At 42.8% G+C, this 25,852-nt stretch overlaps 1 protein-coding gene across 4 annotated transcripts in view; it reads right to left on the reverse strand.

Annotated features, from left to right (window-relative positions):
* The window catches only part of LOC121286424 (proton myo-inositol cotransporter), a 162,665-nt gene that overhangs the window by 51,509 nt on the left and 85,304 nt on the right, over nt 1-25,852 (reverse strand). For all 4 annotated transcript variants that reach the window (XR_005944933.1, XM_041203532.1, XM_041203529.1 and 1 more), the window contains exon 4: nt 24,731-24,839. Coding sequence is in view for 3 of the 4 variants with exons in the window: in XM_041203532.1 (XP_041059466.1) it covers nt 24,731-24,839 (109 nt within the window). In the remaining variant the exon portion in view is untranslated. The remainder of the gene's footprint in view (nt 1-24,730; nt 24,840-25,852) is intronic.

Below are 25,852 nucleotides of genomic sequence, written 5' to 3' on the forward strand. Positions count from 1 at the left end.
ATAAGAGGGGAAGAGCAATAGTGGTAGGAGACTCAATAGTACGGGGAACAGGCAGGCGTTTCTGCGGCCGTAGACGTAACTCCAGGATGGTATATTGCCTCCCTGGTGCCAGGGTTAAGAATGTCACTGAACAACTACAGGGCATTCTAAAGGGGGAGGACAAACAGACAGAGATCGTGGTACATATTGGTACCAATGACATAGGTAGAAAGAGGGATGAGGTCCTGCAAGCAGAATTTAGGGAGCTAGGAAACAGATTAAAAAATAGGACCTCAAAGGTAGTAATCTCTGGATTACTTCCAGTGCCATGCACGAGTGAATATAGTAATAGGAGGTTAGTCCAGATGAATGCGTGGCTGGAGAGATGGTGCAGGAGGGAGAGCTTTAGATTTCTGGGGCATTGGGACTGTTTCTAGGGGCAGTGGGACCTGTACAAGGCGGACGGGTTGCACCTGAACTGGAAAAGGACCAGCATCCTTGTGGGGAGGTTTGCTAGTGCTGTTGGGGAGGGTTTAAACTAATTTGGCAGGGGTATGGGATCCTGAGAGGATGTTAAGCAGGGGGAGATACACAGCCAAAATTAGAAGAGAGAGCAATTGAGTCTGGAAGGCAGAGAAATTATAGGCCAGTTAAGGCACAAGGGAGTTTGCCAAGGTTGGATGGTATTTATTTTAATGCAAGGAGTCTGACAAATAAGGCAGATGAGTTGAGGGCACAAATTAACACATGGAAGTATGATGTCATTGTTGTCACAGAGACATGGTTGAGAGAGGGGCAGGATTGGCAGCTCAATCTTCCAGGATATAGGGTCTTCAGGCAAGACAGGGAAGGAGGTAAAAGAGGAGGGGGTTTCACGATATTGATCAAAGAATCAATTACAGCAGTAAGGAGGGATGACATCTTAGAAGGCTCCTCAAATGAAGCCATATGGGTAGAACTGAAAAACAAAAAAGGAGCAATCACATTGCTTGGAGAGTATTAGTGTACTACAGACCCCCAAACAGTCAGAGAAATAGAAGAGCAGATATGTAGGCACATTTCAGAGAGGTGTAAAAATAATAGGTTAGTAATAGTGGGGGATTTCAACTTCCCCAACATTAACTGGGTTAGTCATAGTGTGATAGGTTTAGAGGGAGCAGAATTCTTAAAACGCATCCAGGAGAACTTTTTAAGCCAGTAAGTAGAAGGTCCTACAAGACAGTCCTGGGCTTAATTTTAGGGAATGAAGCCGGGCACATGGTAGAGATATCAGTGGGGGAGCATTTTGCAGATAGTAATCATAACTCTGTTAGATTCAAGGTTGTTATGGAAAAGGACAAGGATGGACCAGAAATCAGAGTTCTAAATTGGGGGAAGGCCGATTTGAATAAGATCAGATATGATTTGGCCAGAGTGGACTGGGAGCAGCTACTTTTAAGTAAATCTGCAGTCAGAGCAGTGGGACTCATTCAAGAAGGAAATAGGGAGCGTACAGGGCCAAAATATTCCAGTAAAGACGAAGGATAGATCCAACAAATCCAGGGAACCCTGGATGTCGAGGGATATACAGGATTGGATAAAGAGAAAAAGGGAGGCTCATGGCAGATACCAAGGGCTCAAAACAGAGGAAGCCCTAGAGGAGTATAGAATGTGTAGGGGGCGGGGGCGGGGGGAGACTTAAAAAGGAAATAAGGAGAGCAAAAAGGAGGTATGAAAAAACATTGGCAGGTAAAATACAGGAAAATCCAAAGTTATTTTACAAGTACATTAAGAGTAAGAGGACAACTAGCGAAAGAATAGGGCCCATTAAGGACCATAGTGGTAATTTGTGTGTGGAGCCAGAAGACGTAGGTAGGGTTCTAAATGAATACTTTGTGTCGGTGTTCACAAGTGAGAGGGATGATGTGGGTATGGAAATCAGGCAGAAGTATGTGATATAATTAAAGAAATTTGCATAGAAAGGGAGGAGGTTCTAAGTGGTCTAGCAGGCTTAAAAGTAGAAAAGTCTCCAGGCCCGGATGAAATGTATCTCAGACTTGAGTGAGGCAAGGGAGGAGATAGCAGGGGTGCTGGCAATAATTTTCAATACCTCTTTGGCCATAGGAGAGGTGCCAGAGGACTGGAGGACAGCCAATGTGGTACCGTTATTCAAGAAGGGAGGAAGGGATAAACCAGGGAACTACAGGGCAGTCAGTCTAACCTAAGTGGTGGGGAAGCTATTGGAAGCAATTCTGAGGGACAGAATTAATCTACACTTGGAGAGGCAGGGATTAAACAAGGACAATCAGCATGATTTTGTTAAGGGGAAGTCATGTCTGACCAATTTGATTGAATTTTTTGAAGAGGTGACCAGGTGCGTAGATTAGGGCAGTGAAATTGACGTAGTCTACTTGGACTTCAGCAAGGCTTTTGATAAGGTCCCGCATGGGAGACTGTTAAGGGCCCATGGTATCCAAGGCAATTTGGCAAATTGGATCCAGAATTGGCTGAGTGGCAGGGAGCAGAGGGTGATGGTCGAGGGGTGTTTTTATGACCCATTGCCTGTGTCCAGTGGGGTTCCACAGGGATCAGTGTTGGGACCCTTGCTGTTTGTGGTATATATAAAATGATTTAGACTTGAATGTAGGAGGGTTGATCAGTAAGTCCACGGATGACACGAAAATTAGTGGGATGGTGAATAGTGAGGAGGATAGCCTTAGATTACAGGAGGATATAGACAGACTGATCAGATGGGCTGATCAGTGGCAAATGGAATTTAATCCAGATAAGTGTGAGGTGATGCACTTGGGCAGGACAAACAACGCACGGGAATACATGATGAATGGTAGGACCCTGGGAAGTACCGAAGATCAGAGGGACCTTGGTGTGCATGTCCATCGGTCCCTTAAGGTAGCGTGACAGGTAGATAAAGTGGTTAGGGAGGCACGTGGGATACTTACATTCTATGCCTCGGCTAATAAAGACAAGAGCTGGAACAGTATAAAAAGCTGGTTAGGCCACAGCTAGAGTATTTTGTGCAGTTTTGGAATCCGCATTATAGGAAGTATGTGATTGCACTAGAGAGTGCAGAGGAGGTTTACCAGGATGTTGCCTGGGCTGGAGAGTTTTAGTTATGAGGAGAGATTGGATAGACTGGGGTTATTTTCCCTGGAGCAGAGGAGATTGAGGGAGGACATGATTGAGGTGTATAAAATTATGAGGGGCATCGATAGGGTAAGACAGGAAGGAACTTTTCCCGTTGGTGGAGGGATCAATAACCGGGGGCATAGATTTAAAGTAAGGGGCAGGAGGTTTACAGGGGATGTGAGGAAGAATTTTTTCATCCAGAGGGTGGTGGGAATCTGGAACTCACTGCCTGAAAGGGTGGGAGAGAAAGAAACCCCTCATAACATTTAACAAGCATTTGGATGTGCACTGTGATGCCAAGGCATACAAGGTTATGGGCCTAGTGCTGGAAAATGGGAATGGAATAGTTACGTATTTGTTTGACCAGTGCAGTCTCGATGGGCTGAAGGGCCTTTTCCTGTGCTATAGACCCTATGACTCTAACCCTATGCTCGCTGATCCACAATGGTTCCTGGTTAAGTAATAGCTTCATTTTAAAATTCTCATCCTTGTTTTCAATTCCATCCATAACTCTCCAATTTCCTTTAGACCTACATTCCTCTGAAATATCTATGCTCCTCTAATTCTAGCTTTTTGAGCATTCCAGATTTTAATTGCACCACCATTGGTGGCCATGCCTTCAGTTGCCAAGGCCTCAAGCTCTGGAATTCCCTCCCTAAACCTCTCCTCCTTTTTCACCTTCAAAATGCTCCTTAAAACTGACCTCTTTGACCAAGCTTTTGGATATCTACCCTATTATTTCCTTATGTAGCTCTATGTCAAATTTTATTTTCTCATACTCCTGTGAAGCACCATGTTAAAGGTGATACATAAATACATTTTTTTTTTCTGTACTAAACTTCTCTTAACTTTGATTGGAGATTTTATGTGTGTTCAAAATCATGAAGATTCTAGAGTGAGTAAATAGAGAGAGACTGTTCTCAATGGCACAAGGGTTGAGGATCAGGCGACACCCATTTAAGGTAAATGGCCAAAGAACCAAAGGCAACATGAGGTAAAACCTAAAACAAAAACAGAATTACCTGGAAAAACTCAGCAGGTCTGGCAGCAACCTTTTTTTTAATGCAGCAAGAGGTTGAGATCTGGACTATCCTGGCTCAAAGTATGGTGGAGGCAGATTCAATCGTGGCTTTCTGAAGAAAAGGATTGGAAAATTATTTGAAGAGAAAAAATTTGCAGAGCTACAGGGAAGAGGCAAGGGTGTGGAACTGGCTAAGTTGCTCTTACAGAAAGTTGGCATGGATACATGGGGCCAAATGGCTGTAGCCATTCTATGATTCCATATTTGTTTTACATTTTGATGAAGTAGGTCAAGAATTTCAAACTGGCCAAAATATGCAAGCAACTGTCAACATACCAATACTTAAAAGGTCTGAACTTAAAATGAGCCACCTTGCCAAAAAAAAAAGTTTCCAAGACATGACTTGGATATTTAGTTCAAACCACAGTTCACAGCAAATTTAGTTTCATACTGAAAGTGATATGATGTCGGTCTCTGTCTGCAATCTCTGCATAGTAAATATTTTACTCTGGAAAATGGCATTTCTTTTGAATTTCTAGTTTCAATAGGGAAATGGTGCAAAAAGCCTGGCAATTTTATGCAATTGAGAAAAATCATTCTCAATGAATACTAAAATTAAAAAACAGACAACTGCCTAAGAAGTAAAGGTGAAATAAAGAACTCAGAAGCAGTGGGGATTCAGGAATGTTGTGGACAGTCAGTGAAGTATTTTTTTCATTAATTACTCCCACTGTACATCTGTATTTTCACTGAAACAAAAAGATTACATTTCAATGCCAGCACTTAAAATATTACAAATCAATTCACAAAATCAATATAAAAAGGTACTAAGAATCAATTTCAAATATTAATTTAAATTTGTAAGGAAACCAATAATGGTCACAATGTACAGATTTCAGTTGTAAAATAAAATCAAAGTTTTTATTTTAGAAAAAGCAGTTGTACCTGTTTATTATTTAAGTCCAAGAAAAGATCTGCATACAAATAGGTTTGTGTGCCGCTCAAATATATTCTCAATTAGGAAAAATCACTTGCACTCCTCAGCTCCGAAGCATTCTAGGCTCACTGACTAAAATGCAAAAGCACGTTTCTTTTTGTTATCATGTTGAGATCATGTTCACATTAAATATTTAATATTGGATCAGAAATTAATCAACAATACACTAATAATAAAATACAATAAGGCTTTACCAAGAGAATACTCACTCCATACCCTTGTTATTTTAATTAATGAAACAAAGTTATGTCTGGCTCAAATCAAAATCTTAAGTCTGCGACCATAGTTATGGCATGAACAGATGGAAGGTATCCTGAACAATAAAAAAATGAGTCTATGAATTCTTGATACACCAGTCCTCACCAGAAATCATTCTCAATGCAGACATTGATGAAGGCACAGAAGAACAGTCTTATTACTATCTGATAGTCCTTTTTTTTAGCACTAATTTTCTAGACCACAAATACAGCTCTATCGTGCCTGTTTTTTTGATGCGATCAGTGCCATTTTGACTCCAAAACGGCATCTGTGATGTGCATGCATACTGCTGGTGCAAGTCACGTCAGATACCATTTTGATCAGGGCACCTGTGTGGGCAAAGGAAGCATCCACCGGAAGCACACAGATTAGGTACATCGCGACGTCAATCAGAACGTAATTCTAATTTAACACCGATACTGCCATTTCAGAACTCAATGCTCCAGCTAACATTGTTGCTTAAACACACAACTGAGCACAGATTCAACAGCAGAAAGGACTCCCCTCCCCATCCCATAAGTGCTATTTGAAGGGATCATCAACTATTTTCAGGTTAGTTGCTGGGCTACTGGGCGACAAGGGCTATCCATTGACTACATTGTTCATGACTCTGATGAGCAACTCATGTACACATAGGCAGCATGCATATAACAAAAGCTATGCTGCCATACAAAATATGTGACAGAGCCAACCACTGATGTGCTGAAACAACAGCTCTGCTGCCTTGAACATGCTGGAGGAGCCCTACAGGACTTGGCAGAGCATGTATCAAGCCTTGCCATCATTAAATCATAGTACTTATCACCAATAATACAATGACTAGCTGAAAAGGTGGGGAAAGAAGAGGAAGGAAGGAAAGAGGCCAATAACTTAGCCCCTTCATGGTCAAGATGTTGTGATTGACTCATCCAGCTAATGCTGATAAACTCAATCCCAGTTTTCCACTTTGCAAAAGTTCAGCACCTTGCCTTCCTTCTGTTACTAACCACCACAGCATCCTCTTGGCCAGAATGCTAAAATAAAAGCCAACAAAAACATAACATGCCATATTGTATTCAAACATCAACCAATAATCCATGTGCACAGCCTTAGCACCTGTCTTCTGTGTGACTTTGCCTGTCTTCGTATTCTTACTAAGTGCTAACCTAATGGCTGCAGTATGGTTGTTGGAACGTTGCCGACTTTCCATGTTGAAGATTGCAGATAGCCATGAAGAATAATCTCAAAGCTCTGACTCTAGGCAACCTGGCTTTGGACTGTGACCTCTTAGCAGCCTTCTGGGCTCGCTGTCTGACAGGCAACAGGGCACTGGTGGAGCAGCAGTGCTAGGAGGATGAATGTGTCATCCTGTAAGGGGACAGCAGGGTCATGTTCCACAGAGCCACTGCCACCACCTACACCGCCATCCACCCTCCACCCTCCACCAACCCCACTGAGGGCAGCACCTCAGCAATCCTACCAATGACAAGCCAGTTTTGAAAACTGGCATCTACAGCCAAGACAGCAGCAGTCTGAGTTTGCGTGGCAGCAAGCTCAGTTCACTTGAGAGCAATCTGCGCTTCTATGACAACAAGCTGGCTCTGCATTACATAAATCTGAGCTTCCACTGCAGTACTCAGATGCTGGTGCCTTCTGTTTGTGTTATAATAGAAGTTGAGGAGTCAGCCATCAGACAATGCATGTCTGGATGCATGTAAATAAAATTAGCCACCATTCCCATGTTGGAAAAGATAGCTCCAAGTTCTGTACAAAATCCTTGTTTCAAGTTGGTGCTGGACTCAACTGGGCTCCCACAAGTGATTGCAGGCTCCCTGGCAAGCCTACCAATGTTCCAAACGTTTAATGGTGCATACTGATCAGGTTTCTCCTGTAGCACTCTACCCACACTCCCACACCCCTCTTCAAAATGCTCATCTAAGTCCTTTGCAGTCAAACTCGTATTTCACCTTGCCCTCCAGCAAGCTGGCATCCACGCTACCCTGGTCATGGCCCACTTGAGCCCCTTGTCTCACGATATTCAGAGCTTGCCTCTCAAAACTCTCTAAAGAGCACACCGTGTCAGGATCTGAGCTAATGGCTCCAACAGTGCAAATAATGGTGTTTCTTTTTTATCATATCTTGGTCTTCCACTACTGCCTGGCTAAATTGCAGTTCTCGGCTATCTGGTAGGACTGTGGTGAGGAAAGGGAGGAAAAATATGAGACGCTTACTTACACAATCTGCAGCTTCTCAATCAGAAGAGATTGTGGATAAGTATGAAGTGGGATGTGAGGAGGAATACTGGGTATGAGGATACCGTCATCTTCCATGTTTCAGCCCCACCACTGGTCATGGTCTCAGTAATGGCTGCTACAATGATGGCAACCACCACCTGCTCCATTGATTGAAGGGGATGCAGCCAAGCCTGTCCACTGCTGGTTAGCCCCTGTTGTCTCTTGTGAGCGAAGTGTGTCAGTGAGTGTCATGCAATGTGAATGATGTAGAGATCATGGTTGAATACCTGCCAGTGTGTGCAAGTTGAGAGGTGCGGGTGTGAGGCTTGCAGCAGTGCTAAGTGTGGGTGATAAGGGTGAAGCTATGAATGTTTGGTATGAGTTGTAATTGATAGAGATTGTTGGTAGGCGATGGGGATGTAGTGCATTAAGCAGTGTGAGGCTAGTGGTGCAATTAGTGGGATGTGCCATTAGACAACATGTTCACGAACTTTGACCAGTCATGTGAGAACACTGAACTTTTTGAGATGCTGCATGCAGTTCCTCAGGGCTCAATACCTGGCAAGATTGCCACCACTATCTGGTCCTGGTGACTTCGGAGAGCTTGTCTGGAAGGCACCTACAAATCGTATCTCTCCTCCACCAAGGCATCCACTGCAGTGGTGGAGAAACTTGGAGCACTCTCTCCTCTCTCCCCGTTGCACCATAATTCACTCTTCCTACTCAAGACTCTTTTCCAGAAATAGTTCTACACCTTTAAAGGAGGTGCAGGCTAAGATTAAGTGGTGCTAGCGATGCACAAACTTGGGTCCCCTGCTCAGTACAGCCACTCAGCACATTTAGTGCTGGTTGCCGGCAGCAATTGTGCGAATTAGCAGGCAGCATGAAGTTTAGTGTGCTACATGCATCAGAAGCAACAGGTGTGGTTTATTGGTGCATCTCAATTTCCCTGCCTATTTTCAGGGGCTGCCAACATAGCCCCCTGCAGTCTTAAATATTTTGCATTGTGCAGTTCAAATGACTGGATAGCCTGAAACTTTTTTTCATGCAAGAATTGATTGCATCATCAATACACTGTACCTTAAAATAACAAATTTGGAATTCAATAATGCCCTTCAGGGCAGGATTTCTGCCATGCTTACCTACATGTGACTCCAGATCCATAGCACTGCAGTTGACTCTTAACTGTCCTCTGAAATGTCCTAGTAAATCACTCAGCTGTATCAAAATTCAACAGAAAAGTTGAAAAATAAAACCAGATGGACCACCCAGCATCTACCTAGACATTGGAAACGGCAAAGGCACACCCAGCCCAGTCATAGAATCTTCACTGTGCAGGAGGCTATTTGGCCCAGCAAGTCTGCATAGGCTCTCTGAAACAGCATTCTACCCAATCCTACCCCTTTGCCTTATCCCCTAACCTTGCACATTCATTCTTTTCAGGTAGCAATCCAATTTCCTTTTCAATACCTCCTCTCCCTCCACCACCCTCTCAGGAAGTTCGTTCCAGACTCCAACCACCCTCTGGGTGGGAAAAATTTTCCTAATCACTTTTACTCCTTTTACCAATTATTTTTAATCTGTGCTCTCTAGCTCTTGATGCTCTCCTGAGTGGGAACAGTTTCTCACTATTTACCCTGTCCATACCCCTCAGGACCTTGTGAATACCTCTATCAAGCCTCTTCTTAGCCTTATTTTCTCTAAGGAAAACAGTGCCAACCTCTCCAATCTATCCCCATATTTTGTTCTTTATTCCTGGAATCATTCTCGTGAATCTCCTCTGTACTCTCTCCAATGTCTTCACATTCTTCCTCAAGTATGGAGCCCAGAACTGGATACAGTACTGCAGATGGGGCCCAACGAGTGTCCTATAAAAGTCCAACATGACCTCCTTACTGTTACACTCAAAGCCAGTCTTAATAAAGCCTAAGGTACTATATGCTTTATTAACTGCTGCCTCAACATGCCCTGTCTTCAATGACTTCTTCACATATACACCAAGATCCCTCTGTTCCTGCACTTCCTTTGGAATTTCTCCCTTTATTTCATACAGCCTCACCTTATGCTTAATGTCAAAATGAATCACCCCATGCTTCTCTGCACTGAACTTCAACTGCCACTTGTCTGCCCAATCCACCAGCATGCCCATGTCCTTTTGAAGTTCAAGACTATACTCATCACAGATGACAATGTTGCCAAACTTTGTACCATCTGAAAATTTTGAAATCATGCCCTGAACACCACAGTCTAGGTCATTAATATATATCAGGAAGAGCAAGGATCCCAACATTGATCTCTGGGGAACAATTTACCACTACCCTCACTTTCCTGTCACTCAGCCAATTTCTTATCCAAATGCCTACTTTCCCTTTTATCCCATGAGCTGGAATTTGCTCACAAGTCTTGTGTGGCCCTGTATCAAATTCCGTTTGAAAATCCATATGCACTACATCAACTGCATTGCTCTTATCAACCTTCTCTGTTACCTCCCCCTCAAAAAAAAACTCCAGCATGTTAGTTAAATGTGATTTTTCCTTTATTATCCTGCACTTGCCTAAATAACCATTGATTTTGTCTAAATGACTATTGACTTTGTCCTGAACTGATATTTCTAGAAATTTCCCTACCACTAAAATCAAACTGACTGGCCTGTAGTTGCACCCATAGAACCCCTTTTTGAATAAGGATGTAATATTTGCAATTCTCCAGTTCTCTGGCACCACCCCTGTGAGCAACACTGCAAAGTCCTCCTCACTTACATCTGGGGCCTGTGGCCAAATTGGGTGAGCTGTCCCACTGACAAGTCAAGCAACATCCTGACATTGTCATACTCAGAATCATACTTTACAGCCAATGCCACTCCATCATGATCCCTGGCAAGTCAGACCCACGACAGATGGTGGCACAGTGGCATACAATCAGGAGGGAGTGGCCCTGGGATATCAACACTGACTCTGGATCCTATGAAGTTTCATGGCATCAGATCAAACATGGGCAAGCAAACCTTCAGTAGATTACCACCTACCACAGCTACCCACCACCTCAGTTGATGAATCAGTGCTCTTCCATGTTGAACATCACTTACAGGAAACACTGTGGCTATCACCAGAACACTTCCAGTGCACATGGCTTCAATGTGTACAATTTACAAGAAGCATTGCAGCAACTCGCCAAGTCTCTTTAGCCAGCAAATTCCAAACTCGTGACCTATACTACATAGGAGAGCAAGAGCAGCGGATGCATGAAAACACCAGCACCTGCAAGTTCCCCTCCAAGTCACACGTCATCCTGATTTGGAATCACATTGTTGTTTTTTCACTGACGCTGGGTCAAAAATCCTCCCTCCCTAACGGTTTTATGCATATACCTACATCACCATCTTTTCAAGGGCAATTAGAAGTGGGCAATAAATGCTGGCCTTGCCAAAAATGTTCACATCCCAGGAACAAATAACAAAGAAAATTGAAACAAAAACAGAAAATGCAGGAAAAACTCAGCAGGTCCAACAGCATCTGTGGAGAGAAAAACAGAGTTAATGTTTCGAGTCCGTATGAGTCTTCTTCAGAGCTAAAGAGAAGTTAAAATGTGATGAAATTAATACTGTTTAAGGTGGGGGTGGGGGGGGGTGGGGTTGCAGTGGTGGAGCAGGTGACGCTGGATAGAAGGCCAGCGATAGGTGGGGGCAAAGGAGAGATGGACAAAGATATCATGAACAAAAGGACAAAGAGGGTGTTAATGGTTATGGTGAGGGCTAAAGGAAGTGATGATGGTGGCAAGGTAAGAAAGCAGAATACGATAGGACAAGGGTAAGCACTCTGAAAAGAACAACATGAACAAGTGACAGATGGCCCTTGTGGGATGGGGGTAGAGGACAGTGGTGGGGGGAAAAAAAGATCGATAGAAGGATAAAAGGAGGGGATAAAACAATGAATAAATGAATCAAAATGAAAATAAACGAAAATAAGTGGCTAAAAATAATTATTCATTTATTAATAAAGAAAATTGTCTGTTTTCATGATTTTTCACTGTGACTGGTACAAGCAGAAAATGCCATGATGAACGTTTCAAACTGGAGTTTCAAACAGTTTCTGAATTAATAAGAGTTAAATTTAATCATGCTAACATAAATGTGGAATTCAGTCTGTGCAAAAGGCTACACTACTAATCTATATTAAATGACACATCAAGCAAAAAACCTTTGTTATTTTATACATGCAAGCTATATTTTTGTGAACTTACAGAATTTTTTTTTTTGTTTAACCCCAAGTAAAGATCACAAATTCTATATTAAACAAAGTAGTAATTCCCAAACTTACACTGCATCTGTTTCTCTTGCAAACTTCATTGCTTCCCTCTGGACAGCATGAATCCTTAACAAATCTAATTTTCAAAACTATACATTTTATAAGTTTGACAAACTTGGGGCTGATGACAACCTTTCACTAATCCCACCACCATGAAAATATTGGGGAAAAAAGGATGTCCAAATTCAGCATCGAACTGCGTAAGTCCATGGCAAAGAGAGGAACTTCTAATAGCATATAGAAGATGCAATAAAATTCTTGGATAATCTACCTTTTACATGAAGAATGCTTTAATCTCTCTGAAAGTGGATCGGGCATATACTAATGAGATGAGTATATACGAGCCACGTGCAAATTGGCATAGGGATGCGAGAATAAGGGAAGTAAACACGTGGCTAAGGAGTGCGGGAAAGAGGGGTTCAATTTCGTGGGGCACTGGCATCAGTATTGGAACAGGAAGGATCTGTACTGTTGGGATGGTCTCCACCCGAACTGATCTGGGACCAATGTTCTAGCGAAAAGGGTAAATAGAGTGGTCAACAGGACTTTAAACTAGAAAGTTGGGGGGGAAGGGAAGGGTAAAACATCAAGAAGTATGACTAATGGGAAACAAAGCAGCAGGTTAGTGTGTGGGGGGGCGGGCGGGGTGGATTCAACTTCATGAAAAATTATGAAAAAACTGAAGAGAAAGGAGAGCCCAGGAGAGGCTATTAAAGTCCCCAGAACACAAAATAGGACAGAGTGTTTGGAAAGGGCTAGGAATCTAACTTCAAGCACATCAGATAAAGGGACGACAATGAGAAAGGGGATGGGAAATACAGGACCGAAGGTGTTGTATCTGATGCATGCAGTATACAAAATAAGGTAAATGAGCTTGTGGCGCAGGTTGAAATTGGCAGGTATGATGTGGCGGGCATCACGGAGACATGGGGATCAGGACTGGGAGCTAAATATCCAAGGATATACATCCTATCGAAAAGATAGGCAGGTTGGCAGAGGAGGTGGGGTTGCTTTGTTAGTAAGAAATGAAATTAAATTGATAGCAAGAAATGATGTAGGGTCAGATGATGTAGAATCTGTGTGGATAGAGTTGAGGAACTGCAAAGGTAAAAAAAACCATAATGGGAGTTATGTACAGGCCTCCGAACAGTAGTCAGGATGTGCGGCACAAGATACACCAGGAGATAGAAAAGGCGTGTAAGAAAGGCAAGGTTACAGTGATCATGGGGGATTTCAATATGCAGGTAGACTGGGAAAATCAGGTTGGCAGTGAATCCCAAGAAAAGGAATTTGTGGAATGTCTTTGAGATGGCTTTTTGGAGCAGCTTGTGGTGGAGCCCACTAGGGAACAGACAATTCTAGATTTAGTGATGTGTAATGAGGCAAATTTGATAAGGGAGCTTAAGGAGAAGGAACCCTTAGAAGGAAGTAACCATAATATGATAGAATTTACCCTGCAATTTGAGAGGAAAAAGCTGGAATCAGATGTAACGGTATTACAGTTGAATAAAGGCAACTACAGAGGCATGAGGGAGGAGCTGGCCAGAATTGACTGGGAGATAAGCCTAGCAGGAAAGACAGTGGAACAGCAATGGCAGGAGTTTCTGGGAGTAATTTGGGAGACACAGCAAAACCTCATCCCTAGGAAGAAGAAGCATGCTAAAGGGAGGATGAGGCAACCATGGCTGACAAGGGAAGTCAGGGACAGCATAAAAGTTAAAGAGAAAGCATACAATGCGGCGAAGAGCAGTGGGAAACCAGGGGATTGGGAAGCCTATAAAGACCAACAGAGGACAACTAAAAAAGAAATAAAGAGGGAGAAGATTAAATATGAGGGTAAACTAGCCAGTAATATAAAAGAAGATTGCAAGAGTTTTTTTTAGATATATCAAGGGTAAGAGAGAGGCAAAAGCGGACATTGGGCCGCTGGAAAATGACGCTGGAGAAGTAGTAGTGGGGAACAAAGAAATGGCGCAGGAACTGAATAGGTACTTTGCGTCAGTCTTCATGGTGGAAGACATGAGTAACATCCCCAAAGTTCAAGAGAGTTGGGGGGGCAGAAGTGAGTATGGTGGCCATTACCAAGGAGAAGGTGCTAGGAAAATTGAAAGGTCTGAAGGTAGATAAATCGCCTGGACCAGATGGATTACACCCCAGAGTTCTGAAGGAGATAGCTGAAGAGATAGTGGAGACGTTAGTGGTGATCTTTCAGGAATCAGTGGAGTCAGGGAGGGTCCCAGAGGACTGGAAAATCACTAATGTAACCCTCCTGTTTAGGAAGGGAGTGAGGCAAAAGAAGGGAAATTACAGAACGATTAGCCTGACCTCGGTCGTTGTTAAGATTTTAGAGTCCATTTTTAATGATGAGATTTCAGAATACTTGTAAGTGTATGATAAAATAGGGCAAAGCCAGCATGGTTTCATCAAGGGGAGGTCATGCCTGACAAATCTGTTAGAATTCTTTGAGGAGGTAACGAGTAGGTTAGACAAAGGAGAGCCAATGGATGTTATCTACTCGGACTTCCAGAAGGCCTTTGACAAGGTGCCGCACAGGAGGCTGCTCAGTAAGATAAGAGCACATGGTGCAAGAAGCAAGATATTAGCATGGATAGAAGATTGGTTGTCTGGCAGGAGGCAGAGAGTGGGGATAAGGGGGTCCTTCTCAGGATGGCGGCCGGTGATTAGTGTAGTTTCGCAGGGGTCAGTGTTGGGACCACAACTTTTCACTTTATACTTTAATGATCGAGATGAAGGAACTGAGGGCATCCTGGCTAAGTTTGCAGATGATACAAAGATAGGTGGAGGGACAGGTAGTATTGAGGAGGCAGGGAGGCTGCAGAAGGATTTGGACAGGTTAGGAGAATGGGCAAAGAAGTGGCAGATGGAATACAACATGGGGAAGTGTGAGGTCATGCACTTTGGTAGGAAAAATAGAGGCATAGACTATTTTCTAAATGGGAGAGAATTCAGAAATGTGGAGTGCAAAGGAACTTGGGAGACCTAGTCCAGGATTTTCTTAAGGTTAACTTGCAGGTTGAGTCGGCAGTTAGGAAGCCAAATGCAATGTTGGCATTTATTTCGAGAGGACTAGAATATAAAAGCAGGGATGTGCTGCTGAGGTTTTATAAGGCTCTGGTCAGACCACACTTAGAATATTGCGAGCAATTTTGGGCCCCGTATCTCAGGAAGGATGTGCTGGTCCTGGAGAGGGTCTAGAGGAGGTTCACGAGAATGATCCCAGGAATGAAAGGCTTAACATATGAGGAACGTTTGAGGACTCTGGGTCTATACTCGATGGAGTTTAGAAGGATAAGGGGGGATCTGATTGAAACTTACAGAATACTGAAAGGCCTGGATAGAGTGGATGTGGGGAAGATGTTTCCATTAATAGGAGAGATGAGGAGAAACTTCTTTAGCCAGAGAGTGGTGAATCTATGGAATTCATTGCCACAGAAGGCTGTGGAGGCCAGGTCATTGAGTGTATTTAAGACCGAGATAGATAGGTTCTTGATTGGTAAGAGGATCAAAGGTTACGGGGAGAAGGCGGGAGAATGGGGTTGAGAAACTTATCAGCCATGATTGAAAGGCGGAGCAGACTCGATGGGCCGAATGGCCTAATTTCTGCTCCTATGTCTTATGATACTTCATACGAAACATGAAGGTAATTAAGTTAAACAAGTTTATTCACTTATTTCAAATCAATTTAACATGTCTTTATGTATTTAAAAAAATATATCAATAAACACACTGTGCTTCCATATCAATGGATCACCCTATTTAAGCAACTCCCCTGCTTCCTAACCTTTGCAAGTCTTTGCTGAGACCTCTCTGCCTCAGTTTCTTGGTTTCAAAAGCTTGACTGCCTACCAGCGTCTGTGATTTTCCTCTATCCCTCAATGTTCACAGGCAGAAATAGTTCAAAGACCTACAAACATAATGGAGGCAAGGTAATTATCAATTACAGAAACAAGCTAACAAATTGATTATTTGCAGTCTGTAAGGAAATATCAAAGCTGGATCATCATCTTAAGCTATTTTAATTGCAGGAATAGTTTGCTTTAAAACACAATATTTAAAGCAACTCTTTCTCCAATACAAAACCAGAAAATGCTCGAGACAGCAGGTCAGGCAGCATCTGAGAAAAGAACAGACAAGTTAGTATTTCAGGTGTAGACCTTTTGTCAGAACTAGAAGATGAACAGCATTTAAGAAGAATTAGAACAAAGGAATGGGGATGGAAATATACATGCACACCCAGGTGAAGAGGGATAGAATGAGAAAATGAGAAATGATTGAATGACTGAAGTATTAATAGGACAACAGAAAGAGTAATGTGAGGAAATAATTATGGTTATGAGAAACAGAGCATGTGAATAGCGGAGATGAAGGGGTAAGGCAGGTAGAAATGTGCTTCATTTAAACATTTGAGGAGATTCCATTTTTTCACTAGTGTTGTAGCTTAGTCCTAGCAAATGGGCCATACCTGAAACATTGCTTTTTCTTTTCTCTTCACAGAAAAAGGGAGTGTTCCTGATATTGTAATGTTTAGGTTAAATGGAAAAGGACAAGAAGCATCCCAGAATAAAAATAATAATTGGGACAGGGCCAATTCCAATAGACTAAGAATGAATCTAACCCTGGTAAATTGGAATCAAAGATAGGCAGGCAAAACTGTAACGGAACAATAGGAAGTTTTAAAGAGGAAATGGTTCGGGTACTGTTGAGGCACATCCCCACAAGGGGAAAAGACAGGACAAACAAAACCAGAGTTCCCTGGACTATAAAGGAGATAGAGTAAGATGAAATATGAAATCGGTGCATAATGACAGAAGTCAGGTTTGATACTGTCCTCTCTGGGGTGCAAACGTGCAGAACGTATGGAGACCCTGGGTTGCCAAATGTTAGGGTCCCCCTCTCAAGCTCCCTGGTTAAATCCAAAGGAATGCAAAGCATTACTCTTGGCACCAGCTTGGTTGCAGGCGTTGCTGGAAAGATGACATATTTCGACATCAGTCCGCCTTTTGGGCTCCACTCCAGACTTTTGTCAGTGCTTACTCTGTTAGCCTTCAACTCTCCCGATGTATCCACAAGGCAGTGGAACTATTCGCCCATAACTGGGAGCTTAATTCACGAGTGCCAGGGTGTGTTCCCATCTCAATGGACCTGCACACTACATTTCTGGGGGTCATCGTCCTCCAAGTTCCTCTGAAGCTTTAGCCTGGGCCCGTGAAGAGCCTAGTTTTCGTGTGTTACCACGGGGAGGCATAGGCTGAAGATTTACCAAAGGAGGAATGCTGTGTACTGACAGGGAGAGACTGACACATTTAGCTCAGTTTCTCATACTGCTGCCAGCCAGCTGTGTAGGCTGAAAATGAGAAGCTGGCACACAAAAGTGGAAAGCATGCAAACTCTCTTCACCCATACACAAGATACATCACAATGACCTTTTGGACACACTCCCTTGCTATTGGGGAGATCGAAGGGGACGCCGATGTTTGGGCAGCCCAGGGTGTCCATAAATTTTGCCTAGGCTTCTGCCTTGGAGACTACACTCAAGTTTTGCTGCAAAGCAATAACACAACACTAAGGGCAGCAGTTACGAGTGATAATCCCAACTCGAGTGGCACAGAGAATGGGTGCTATGGTCTGTCTCTCATGGTGGGAGGGACCATCATGTCCCACTGCCAGCCAACACCCATGTCAAGTCAGGCAGCCTCTGAATAGTAAGGAGCTGACCCACCATGGTCCATCTGCATCAATGGGCACTTAGAGCTTAGAGTCTCTGCTCAACCATTGGACAGATATTCATCACACCAACCAAACAAGATAAACAAAAAGAAAGAAGGTGCCAACTCTTCAATTGGCAAGCTGGAACATCAGGACCATGTGCACAGACAGACAACTTGCAGCTGATCAATAAAGTGCACAAGACAGCTGCGGTCAACACAGAACTTGATAGACTGAACACCGACATTGCATCCCACAAGAGACCAGGCTTGTAAATTGTGGATCACTGAAAGAAAAACGTTATGCATTCATTTGGCAAGGAAAGAGTTCAGAGGAAACACATGAGCAGGGGGTAGGTTTCACTATAAGGAACTTGTTGCTCTTGATGGTAGGACTCCCCACAAATGATTAAGAACATGTTCCCTCAATCCACCTCTCAACACAAATAGGGCCAGTTAACCTCATGAGTATCTGTGCTCTGAAGCTGTGCTCTACTAGATGCGAAAGACCAATTCTACGAGGAACTAGACACTGATCAGCAGAGTTCCTAAGTCAGAACACCTTTACCTACGAGGGATTTCAATGCAATAGTGGGCGCTGACCATGAGGCATTGCCCTCCTGCCTCGGACATCATGGCCTTGGAAAGATAAATGATAAAGGACAGAGACTACTTGAGCTTTGCTACTACTAAAAGCTTCATGTAACTTGCACGTTTTTTCAGAACAAACCATGACACAAAGTGTCCTGGAGACATCCAAGATCAAGGCATTGGCACCGGCTGGATCTGATCATCATCAGACATGACTCTGAACAGAATTCTCAACAAATGCAGTTACCAAGCACTGATTGAGATACAGATCACTCCCTCATGTGCACTAACGCAAGGATGCAGCCCTTGGAAGTTTTTTCATTCAAAGCTGAAACGGTGTTCTCGTATCAATGTCAGACATACTGCCTACCCAGATAAAAACCAATAGTTTAGCGACTCAATTGAACAGGCGCTCTCCGGCATTCCCACAAAGCGCAGAAGTGAATTGGAACACACTTAGAAACACTATCTACAATACTGCACTCTCAACAAATGGTGGGCAATAAATACTGGGCTCACCAGCGGTGCCCACATTCCATGGATGGACAAACAAAAGAAGGGCATGAAGGATGAGCATGAGAGGAAGCATTCAACATAGATCCATTCTGGCCAGGCTGGCCATGATCAACTCATTTGACTGTGATGCCAATAAACACAAACCCCAATAGTCCCACTCCTTGCTTTTCCTCTGTTACTGACCATTAGAGCATCCTCACTTGGCCATAATGATGAAATGAAAGCTAATACAAAATAAACATGGTAAAAAAAATTTATACATGAAGCCATACCATATTGCATACAATTAGCTATTAATAATCCTGCTCTGTCTTCCTTCTGCCTTTGACTGTTCTTTTACCCCTATGCAGTGTTACCCCAGTGGTTGCAGCACAGTTGGAGGAAGATTGCAAACTTTCAGTGGGGGAAGAATGCAGCTTGCAGGCCTCAAACAGCTGCAGGCCTATAAAACCACGCTTCGGACTGCAGCATCTTGGCAGTGGCAATGGAAATCTGGTTTGGTTGGCCTAAGGGCAACATCAAGGGTACTAGTGGAGTGGCAATGGTGAGTGGGAAAGATGCTGGGAGGACAGGACATTTGTGCTTCACTGTACAAGTGCCACTCCCATGAGACAACATTTCAGCAATCCTAGCAATCAGTTGGAGTACATATTGCTGGACTGCTGTGACATCCTGCAAGCCCCTCTGAACACTAGTATCCGCAGCTATGGTGGTAGTGAGCTCAGTTTGCATGACAAATGTCCAAGTTTCCATTGCAGCAGTTAGACATTAGATAGCTTATGTTTGTGTTGCAGTGGAAGTTGAGACAGGAGCAGCTGGCCATTAGATATTGCATCATAGGATCCACAAATATATTAATGTATTGACCATCATTTTCATACTGAAGAGGGTATGTTCCAGCCTCTGCACAAAGTCCTGTACCAAATTGGTGCCAGAATCCATGATCCTTCACACTGACTCCAGACTTTCGGGCTTGCCTGCCAACGCACCAAACATTTCAGGATGCATTTCTATCAGCCTTCTTCTGTAAACTACTGTATTCCATCAAAGTTTTCACCTGATTCCTCTACAGGAGAATTCTTTTGAGAGCTCAAGCACTAACAGGACTAACGTTGTCCCTTACCTCAACTGTAGAGCACTCATGCCCAATGTCTCACCATGCACAGGCTCTGGAAAGAGACATGGAAACATGAACTGCAGTGGTTCAAGACGGCAGCTCACTACCATCTTCTCAAGGGCAACTAAGAATGGGCAATAACTGCTGACCCAGGCAGCAAAGCCCACATTCCATGAATGAATAAATTAAAAAAAAGCAAGAGATGCATACTTGCACCATCTACAGCTTGTAAAGCAGAAGAGATTGAGAGCTGAGGGGGAGGTGTGAGAAGGAGAATAAGGCATGAAATAATGACACCTTCAAATGGTTTCAGCTCTGCCACTGACCATGGCTGCTCCAACGATGACAAGCATAATCTTGTACACTGCCGTGAGGGAATGTAACTTTGTCCGTCCTCATCGGTTAAATGCTGCTTCCTCTACTTATGCACCATTTTGTCTTAACTTTTTTTTAAAATTAGAGCTATAAAAAAATTCGAGTTAATAAGAATTTGAAACTTTGTCTTGAATCATTGAAGCAGATTTCAGAAATTCTTTTAGTCGGGAATGAGCTACTTTAAAAAGAAATACTAAATGCTATGGAGAGGAAGCTGCAGAATGGGATTAGAACAAGTGGTTAATGTGGATTTAAAAAATGGTGTGAGCTTGATGAACTAAATATCTTGTCTCTGTATGATGATATTTAGAATTCTTCCAATATGCTGAAATTCTTCAGCAGGTTTTATTACTTTTGAATTTGACACATCAAATAATTCAGTTCCATAGCAATAAAGTATACATACAAGAAACCTGCCAACACTATCATACAAAACAAAATTTTTAAAATTATAGCGAGAAAATGGGATTGTTTGCCACCATTTTATCTGAGCTTCAAAATGGTGAAGAGACATGTGTGCAGTTTTTGGGCTTATCACACCAAACGCCATATTGGTGAGGGTGTTAGCGTACACAGGATTTTGAAAGGACTCAGCAAGGTAAATTGTTTCCTCTTGCTAGAGAATCTAGAACACAGTGGCACAGTCTCATGAGAAGGGGTCAATCATTTAAGGCTGTAATGAGGAGAAAATTCTTCACTCAGAGGGATGCAAATCTTTGGAATTGTCTATCCCAGAGGGTTGTAGATGCTCCATCACTGAGCATATTCAAGACTATCAATAGATTTTTGGTCTTTCAAGGAATCATGGAATGCAAGCATCTGGCAGGAAAGTGGAGTTAAGGCAGATAATTGGCCATAATTGTACTGAACGGTGGTGCAGGCTCGAGGAGCCATATGGTCTATTGGAGTCGCTACAATGCCTTCTCCAACTTCGCCTGTCAATCAACTATTTTTCCAACCCCGCTGCATTTAAGTCTCTTGCCAGCGCATCCTTCCATCCGATGTTAGGACTTCCTCTTTTTCTTCCTGGCAGTCCCATCTCCATCATTCGCCTCACATTTCCTCATTTTGTCAGCAAAAGATCATACCATTTCAGCCTCCTCTTGACTTTTTCTTCGATGCTTCCATAATCTTCACTGACCCCCTGATGCATTTGTTCGTTATTTTGTCCTTTTTTGTCACTCCACACATCCATTTCAGCATTTACATTTCATTAGTATCCAATCACTATTGCTCTCTTCTTGATATTGTCCCAAAAAAAAAAATTATTTGTTTCTGCACTGAACAACAAGGCTGGTCTCACAGCTGTCTTGTAGAATCTTCCTTTCAGTTTCAGCAATACTTTTCTTTCACAAAACACTCCACTGCACTTCTTCCAATTATTCCAGCAAGAGTTTATCTGTTGCTCAATTTCCATTTCTATACTTCCATCTTCTGCTACCAATGACGCCAGGGAGTTTAAACAATTCATTTTCCCCATGTCTTCACCCATAATCTTTACTCTGATCCTCTTCCCTAAGCTCAAACTAATAGTACATAAATTGGGTTTTTGATCTACTGATCTTCACTACCCCTATTTTCCAGTGCTTTTTCTCCACTTCTCCAGATACTCAGTCATGTTCGCATCATCCACATCACATAGCTCAAGGTAATTTGCAAGTGTCATTGATCATGGCGCTTCCTGTCTCGCTTGCTCAGTTAGAACATCCATGGCTATCAGGAAGAGGAAGGGGTTCAATGCCCATCCTTGGTGCAATCCAACTTTTGATTTCAAAGCTCTCACTCTTTTTACTACACTGCTTATTGCTCTTTGCAGATATCCTGTAATAATTGCACATACTTCTCAGGACTCCATGAATTTTAGCACATTTCCAGCCTTCCTCCCTGGACACTGGGTCATTAGCCTTCTCTAGATTGACGAATACAGTCTCACTGGCCTACCTGATATTTCTCCATTACTTGTCTCAAAGCAAAAATGGTATTGGTGGTGCTTCTTCCAGGCATGAATCCAAACTCATCTTGATGGATTTCCACTATTTTCTTATATCCTTAACAGGTAGATCATGGTGTCAAAATTGGTCGCCAGCAGTGCAATATTGAAGCTCAACACACCAGCCAATGACTTCTCTTAACTTCACACACAGCAGTAGAACAGATCTGTATTCTCTTTCCCCCTGCTCTGCCTGCAGCCCACCTGTGCTGCTGTCTCACCATGTGCTGTTCCCACCACTATGTTACGCTCTAAACTGCAGTGTCAGTATCTGAGCTGGTGGCTTGAGTGTGAAATAGAGCTACAATCTGTCTTCATCAATGTCTTCTTGTGGCTTCTACACTGCAGATTGCAGCTCTTGAGTATATGAAAGGAGGCTGGGGGAGAGGGGGGTGTGGGAGGTAGCAGTGGGGAAGAAAGAACTGCATGCTTACACCATCTCCAGTTTGTAAATCAAAAGAGTGTGGGGGATGAGACGGCGATGGGATGTGAAAAGGAATATTAGGTACGAGGTTGGTTTCAGTTCCACCATCCACAACTTAGGAATTACTGTTTTAATAATGGCCAGTACTGTCGCCATCTGCACTCACCCCTCTGCTTATCTCCTGCTGCCTCAGATTATGTGCCATCCTGTCTTACAAAAGAAAGCAGAGTGTGAAAGTATGCTGTGGAATGGGTTTAGGTGATGTGGCTGTCATGGTTGATTAGCTAGCAGTGTGTGCAAGAAGTAAGATGTAGGTGTGAGGCTTGCAGCAGCACTAACCATGTGAGGGCACAGCGGACCTTGTGAATGTCAGGTCTGAGTTCTCAATGACAAAGGTTGTTGGTAGATAAGTGATTGTGGGGGGTGGGGAGGGGAGGTCTGCTGAACTGAGCTGTGTCTGAGGCTTAGCGGTGCATTTCAAAACACATTCACTGACCATGACCAATCATCACAAAATCTTTACAGTGCAGAAGGCCATTCAGCCCAGCGAATCTGCACTGGCTCTCTGAAAGAGCATTCTACCTAGTTCCAATCCCCTGTCTTATCCCTGTAAGATTGCACATTCTTTTTCATATAACCATCCAATTCCTTTTTGAATACCTTGATTGAGCCTGCCTCCACCACCCTCTCAGGAAGTCCGTTCCAAAATCAAACTACCATCTGGGTGAAAAAATTTTTTCCTCATCACTTTTACTCCCTTTACCTATTATTTTGAATGTGCCCTCAGGTTCTTGATGCTCCCTTGAATGGGAACACTTTCTCACTATTTACTCTGCCCATACCCTCAGAATCTTGAATACCTCCATCAAGTCTTCTCCCAGCCTCTTTTTCTCCAAAGGAGACAGTCCCAACCTCTCCAATCTATCCTCATAGTTATAGTTCTTTATCCCTGGAATCATTCTTGTGAATCTCCACTGTACTCTCTCCAATGCCTTCACATCCTTCCTCAAATATGGCACCAAAAACTGGACGCTGTACTCCAGATGATGCCTAACTAGCATCTTATACAAGTTTAACATGACCTTCTTACTCATGTACTCAAAGCCAGTATTAATAAAGCCTCAGATACTATATGCCTTAGTAACTACTCTCTCAACATGCCCTGCCATCTTCAATATGTACCTATACAACGAGGTCCCTCTGTTCCTGCAACTCCTCTAGAGTTTCTTCCTTTATTTTATAAGGTCTCTCCGTATTCTTCCTGACAAAATGAATCATCTCACACTTCTCTGCACTGAACTTCATCTGCCACTTGTCTGCCCAATCCACCAACATGCCTTGTCTGCCCAATCCACCAACATGCCTTGTCTGCCCAATCCACCAACATGCCTGTGTATTTTTGAAGTTTAAGACTATCCTCATCACAGTGGAAAATGTGACATGAGGTTATTAAACTCACTACACCAAGGTAATTTGGGCTCGAATTCTGGCATGGACCTGCACTATCTGCTCCCAATTCCCCTGCAGGATCTGCTTCAGTTACAGGACATCTCCCCTACTTTCCATCTTCTGTGCCAAGGCTTCCAGTGCAGCATCCAAAAGCCTTGGAGCCTACTCTCCCCCATGTCGTTACATTTTTCAATGTTTTTCAAGTGCGACCGCCCTACAATTCACCTTCCCTTTAAGAAATGCAGGTTAGCTATAGCTTATGATATTGGGCACCTACTGATGTGCTCAGCCAAACGACAATGCAGTTGGCGCTGCTGGATGCTAAAATCACTGAAACAAGCACGTAGCAAAAGTTAGCCTGCTGCTTGCATCATAATCAAAGGGTGTGGGTTCATTGCACAATGCAATTCTTGTGCCCGTTTTGGATAGCCTTGAATTTAGCCCCCAAAATATTTTGTCCACCATTTCAGAGTCTTTCCTGGCTGATCATCCATAGCATGCTAATCCATTTTTACAAGGCACGGAAAGTTTTAACTCCAAGTTCAGAATATTATTTGAAATATTTGAAAAAAAAAATCTAAAAATCAAATCAATGCTTAAAAAAATCCTAGTAGCATAATTTCAGGAAGGAATTGGGTACATACATTACTGTGTTGATACCAGAAAGTTGCTGAATGAGCTGTAATCCACATCCAACTATCAGCGCTCTACGGGTTGGAGGGTAGGTTACCATCTTCCACAATACAGTATCACCTATTAAAAAGGAGAATTCACATCATTGATATAAACATAAGCAATAGAATCCATAGGGCTTACACCGTATTTCCAGTTCAAGAGCTTGTAATTGTCACAAATTCAAAAGAAAACAAGACGAAAATTCAATATATTGTTACCAAACAAAAACAATTTCTTGAATGATTTAATTTACAGTGAACTCCATGTAGACTGCTGGCAACGTTTCTGCCCAATTCCCACAGAGCAGAAAATGATATTCCGTCACAGTGCCTCTCTTCATTTTCCCCACTACCACTTCAGTACAGCACATTACGTACAGTAATGCCTAATAATAATGATGGGTGCGAAGCGGGCTTAAAATATAAATGAGAGAGAAAAAGAGAGAGAGAGAGAGCGAGAGAGACTAAGTTGCATTGATTGTCAAATGGAAAGCAGCAATGCTTTTACAAAAGATACCACATCTACTTTTACTTTCCTTTGGTCTTCAGGGTTCTCGTACAAGTACATGGACTCGCATGCATGCGCACACACAGGAAGGAAGAGAGACAGAGGAAAGAGACAGAGACAAAGGGCAAGATAGTGAAAGCATAATAAAATGACAGAGGAAAATATAACAGTAACCATCAACCATTTTGTCTCTTGAATAGCCACAATGCAACGTGCTTGGGCAATCGCAAATAAGCTAATCGCAATACATTTGCCAAATCCAGGACTTTGTGTAAAGTATCATGGATATGGATACAACAAACAGGCATAAAAATATGAATAAACTTTCAAACTGCCCTCTCTCTATTAAGAACTTAAGAGAGACTTTTATACACATCATTTTATTCTGCACCTTATGGCAAATTCACTAAGTTTGTGACAGCAAAAAGCAAATTCTGTGTTTTATAGTAAACTGGTCAATCATCCATGGAATTTCTTACCCAAAAATACATTTGGTTTTTCATAACGGCAGTGCAAATCTATGAAAATGCAAGTTACACTTAAAATAGTGGTCAAAGAAATTTTGTCTGATTGCGTACGTATCT

This window comes from Carcharodon carcharias, chromosome 13 (assembly GCF_017639515.1).
Source record: "Carcharodon carcharias isolate sCarCar2 chromosome 13, sCarCar2.pri, whole genome shotgun sequence".
In the NCBI taxonomy this organism is placed as follows: Eukaryota; Metazoa; Chordata; class Chondrichthyes; order Lamniformes; family Lamnidae; genus Carcharodon; species Carcharodon carcharias.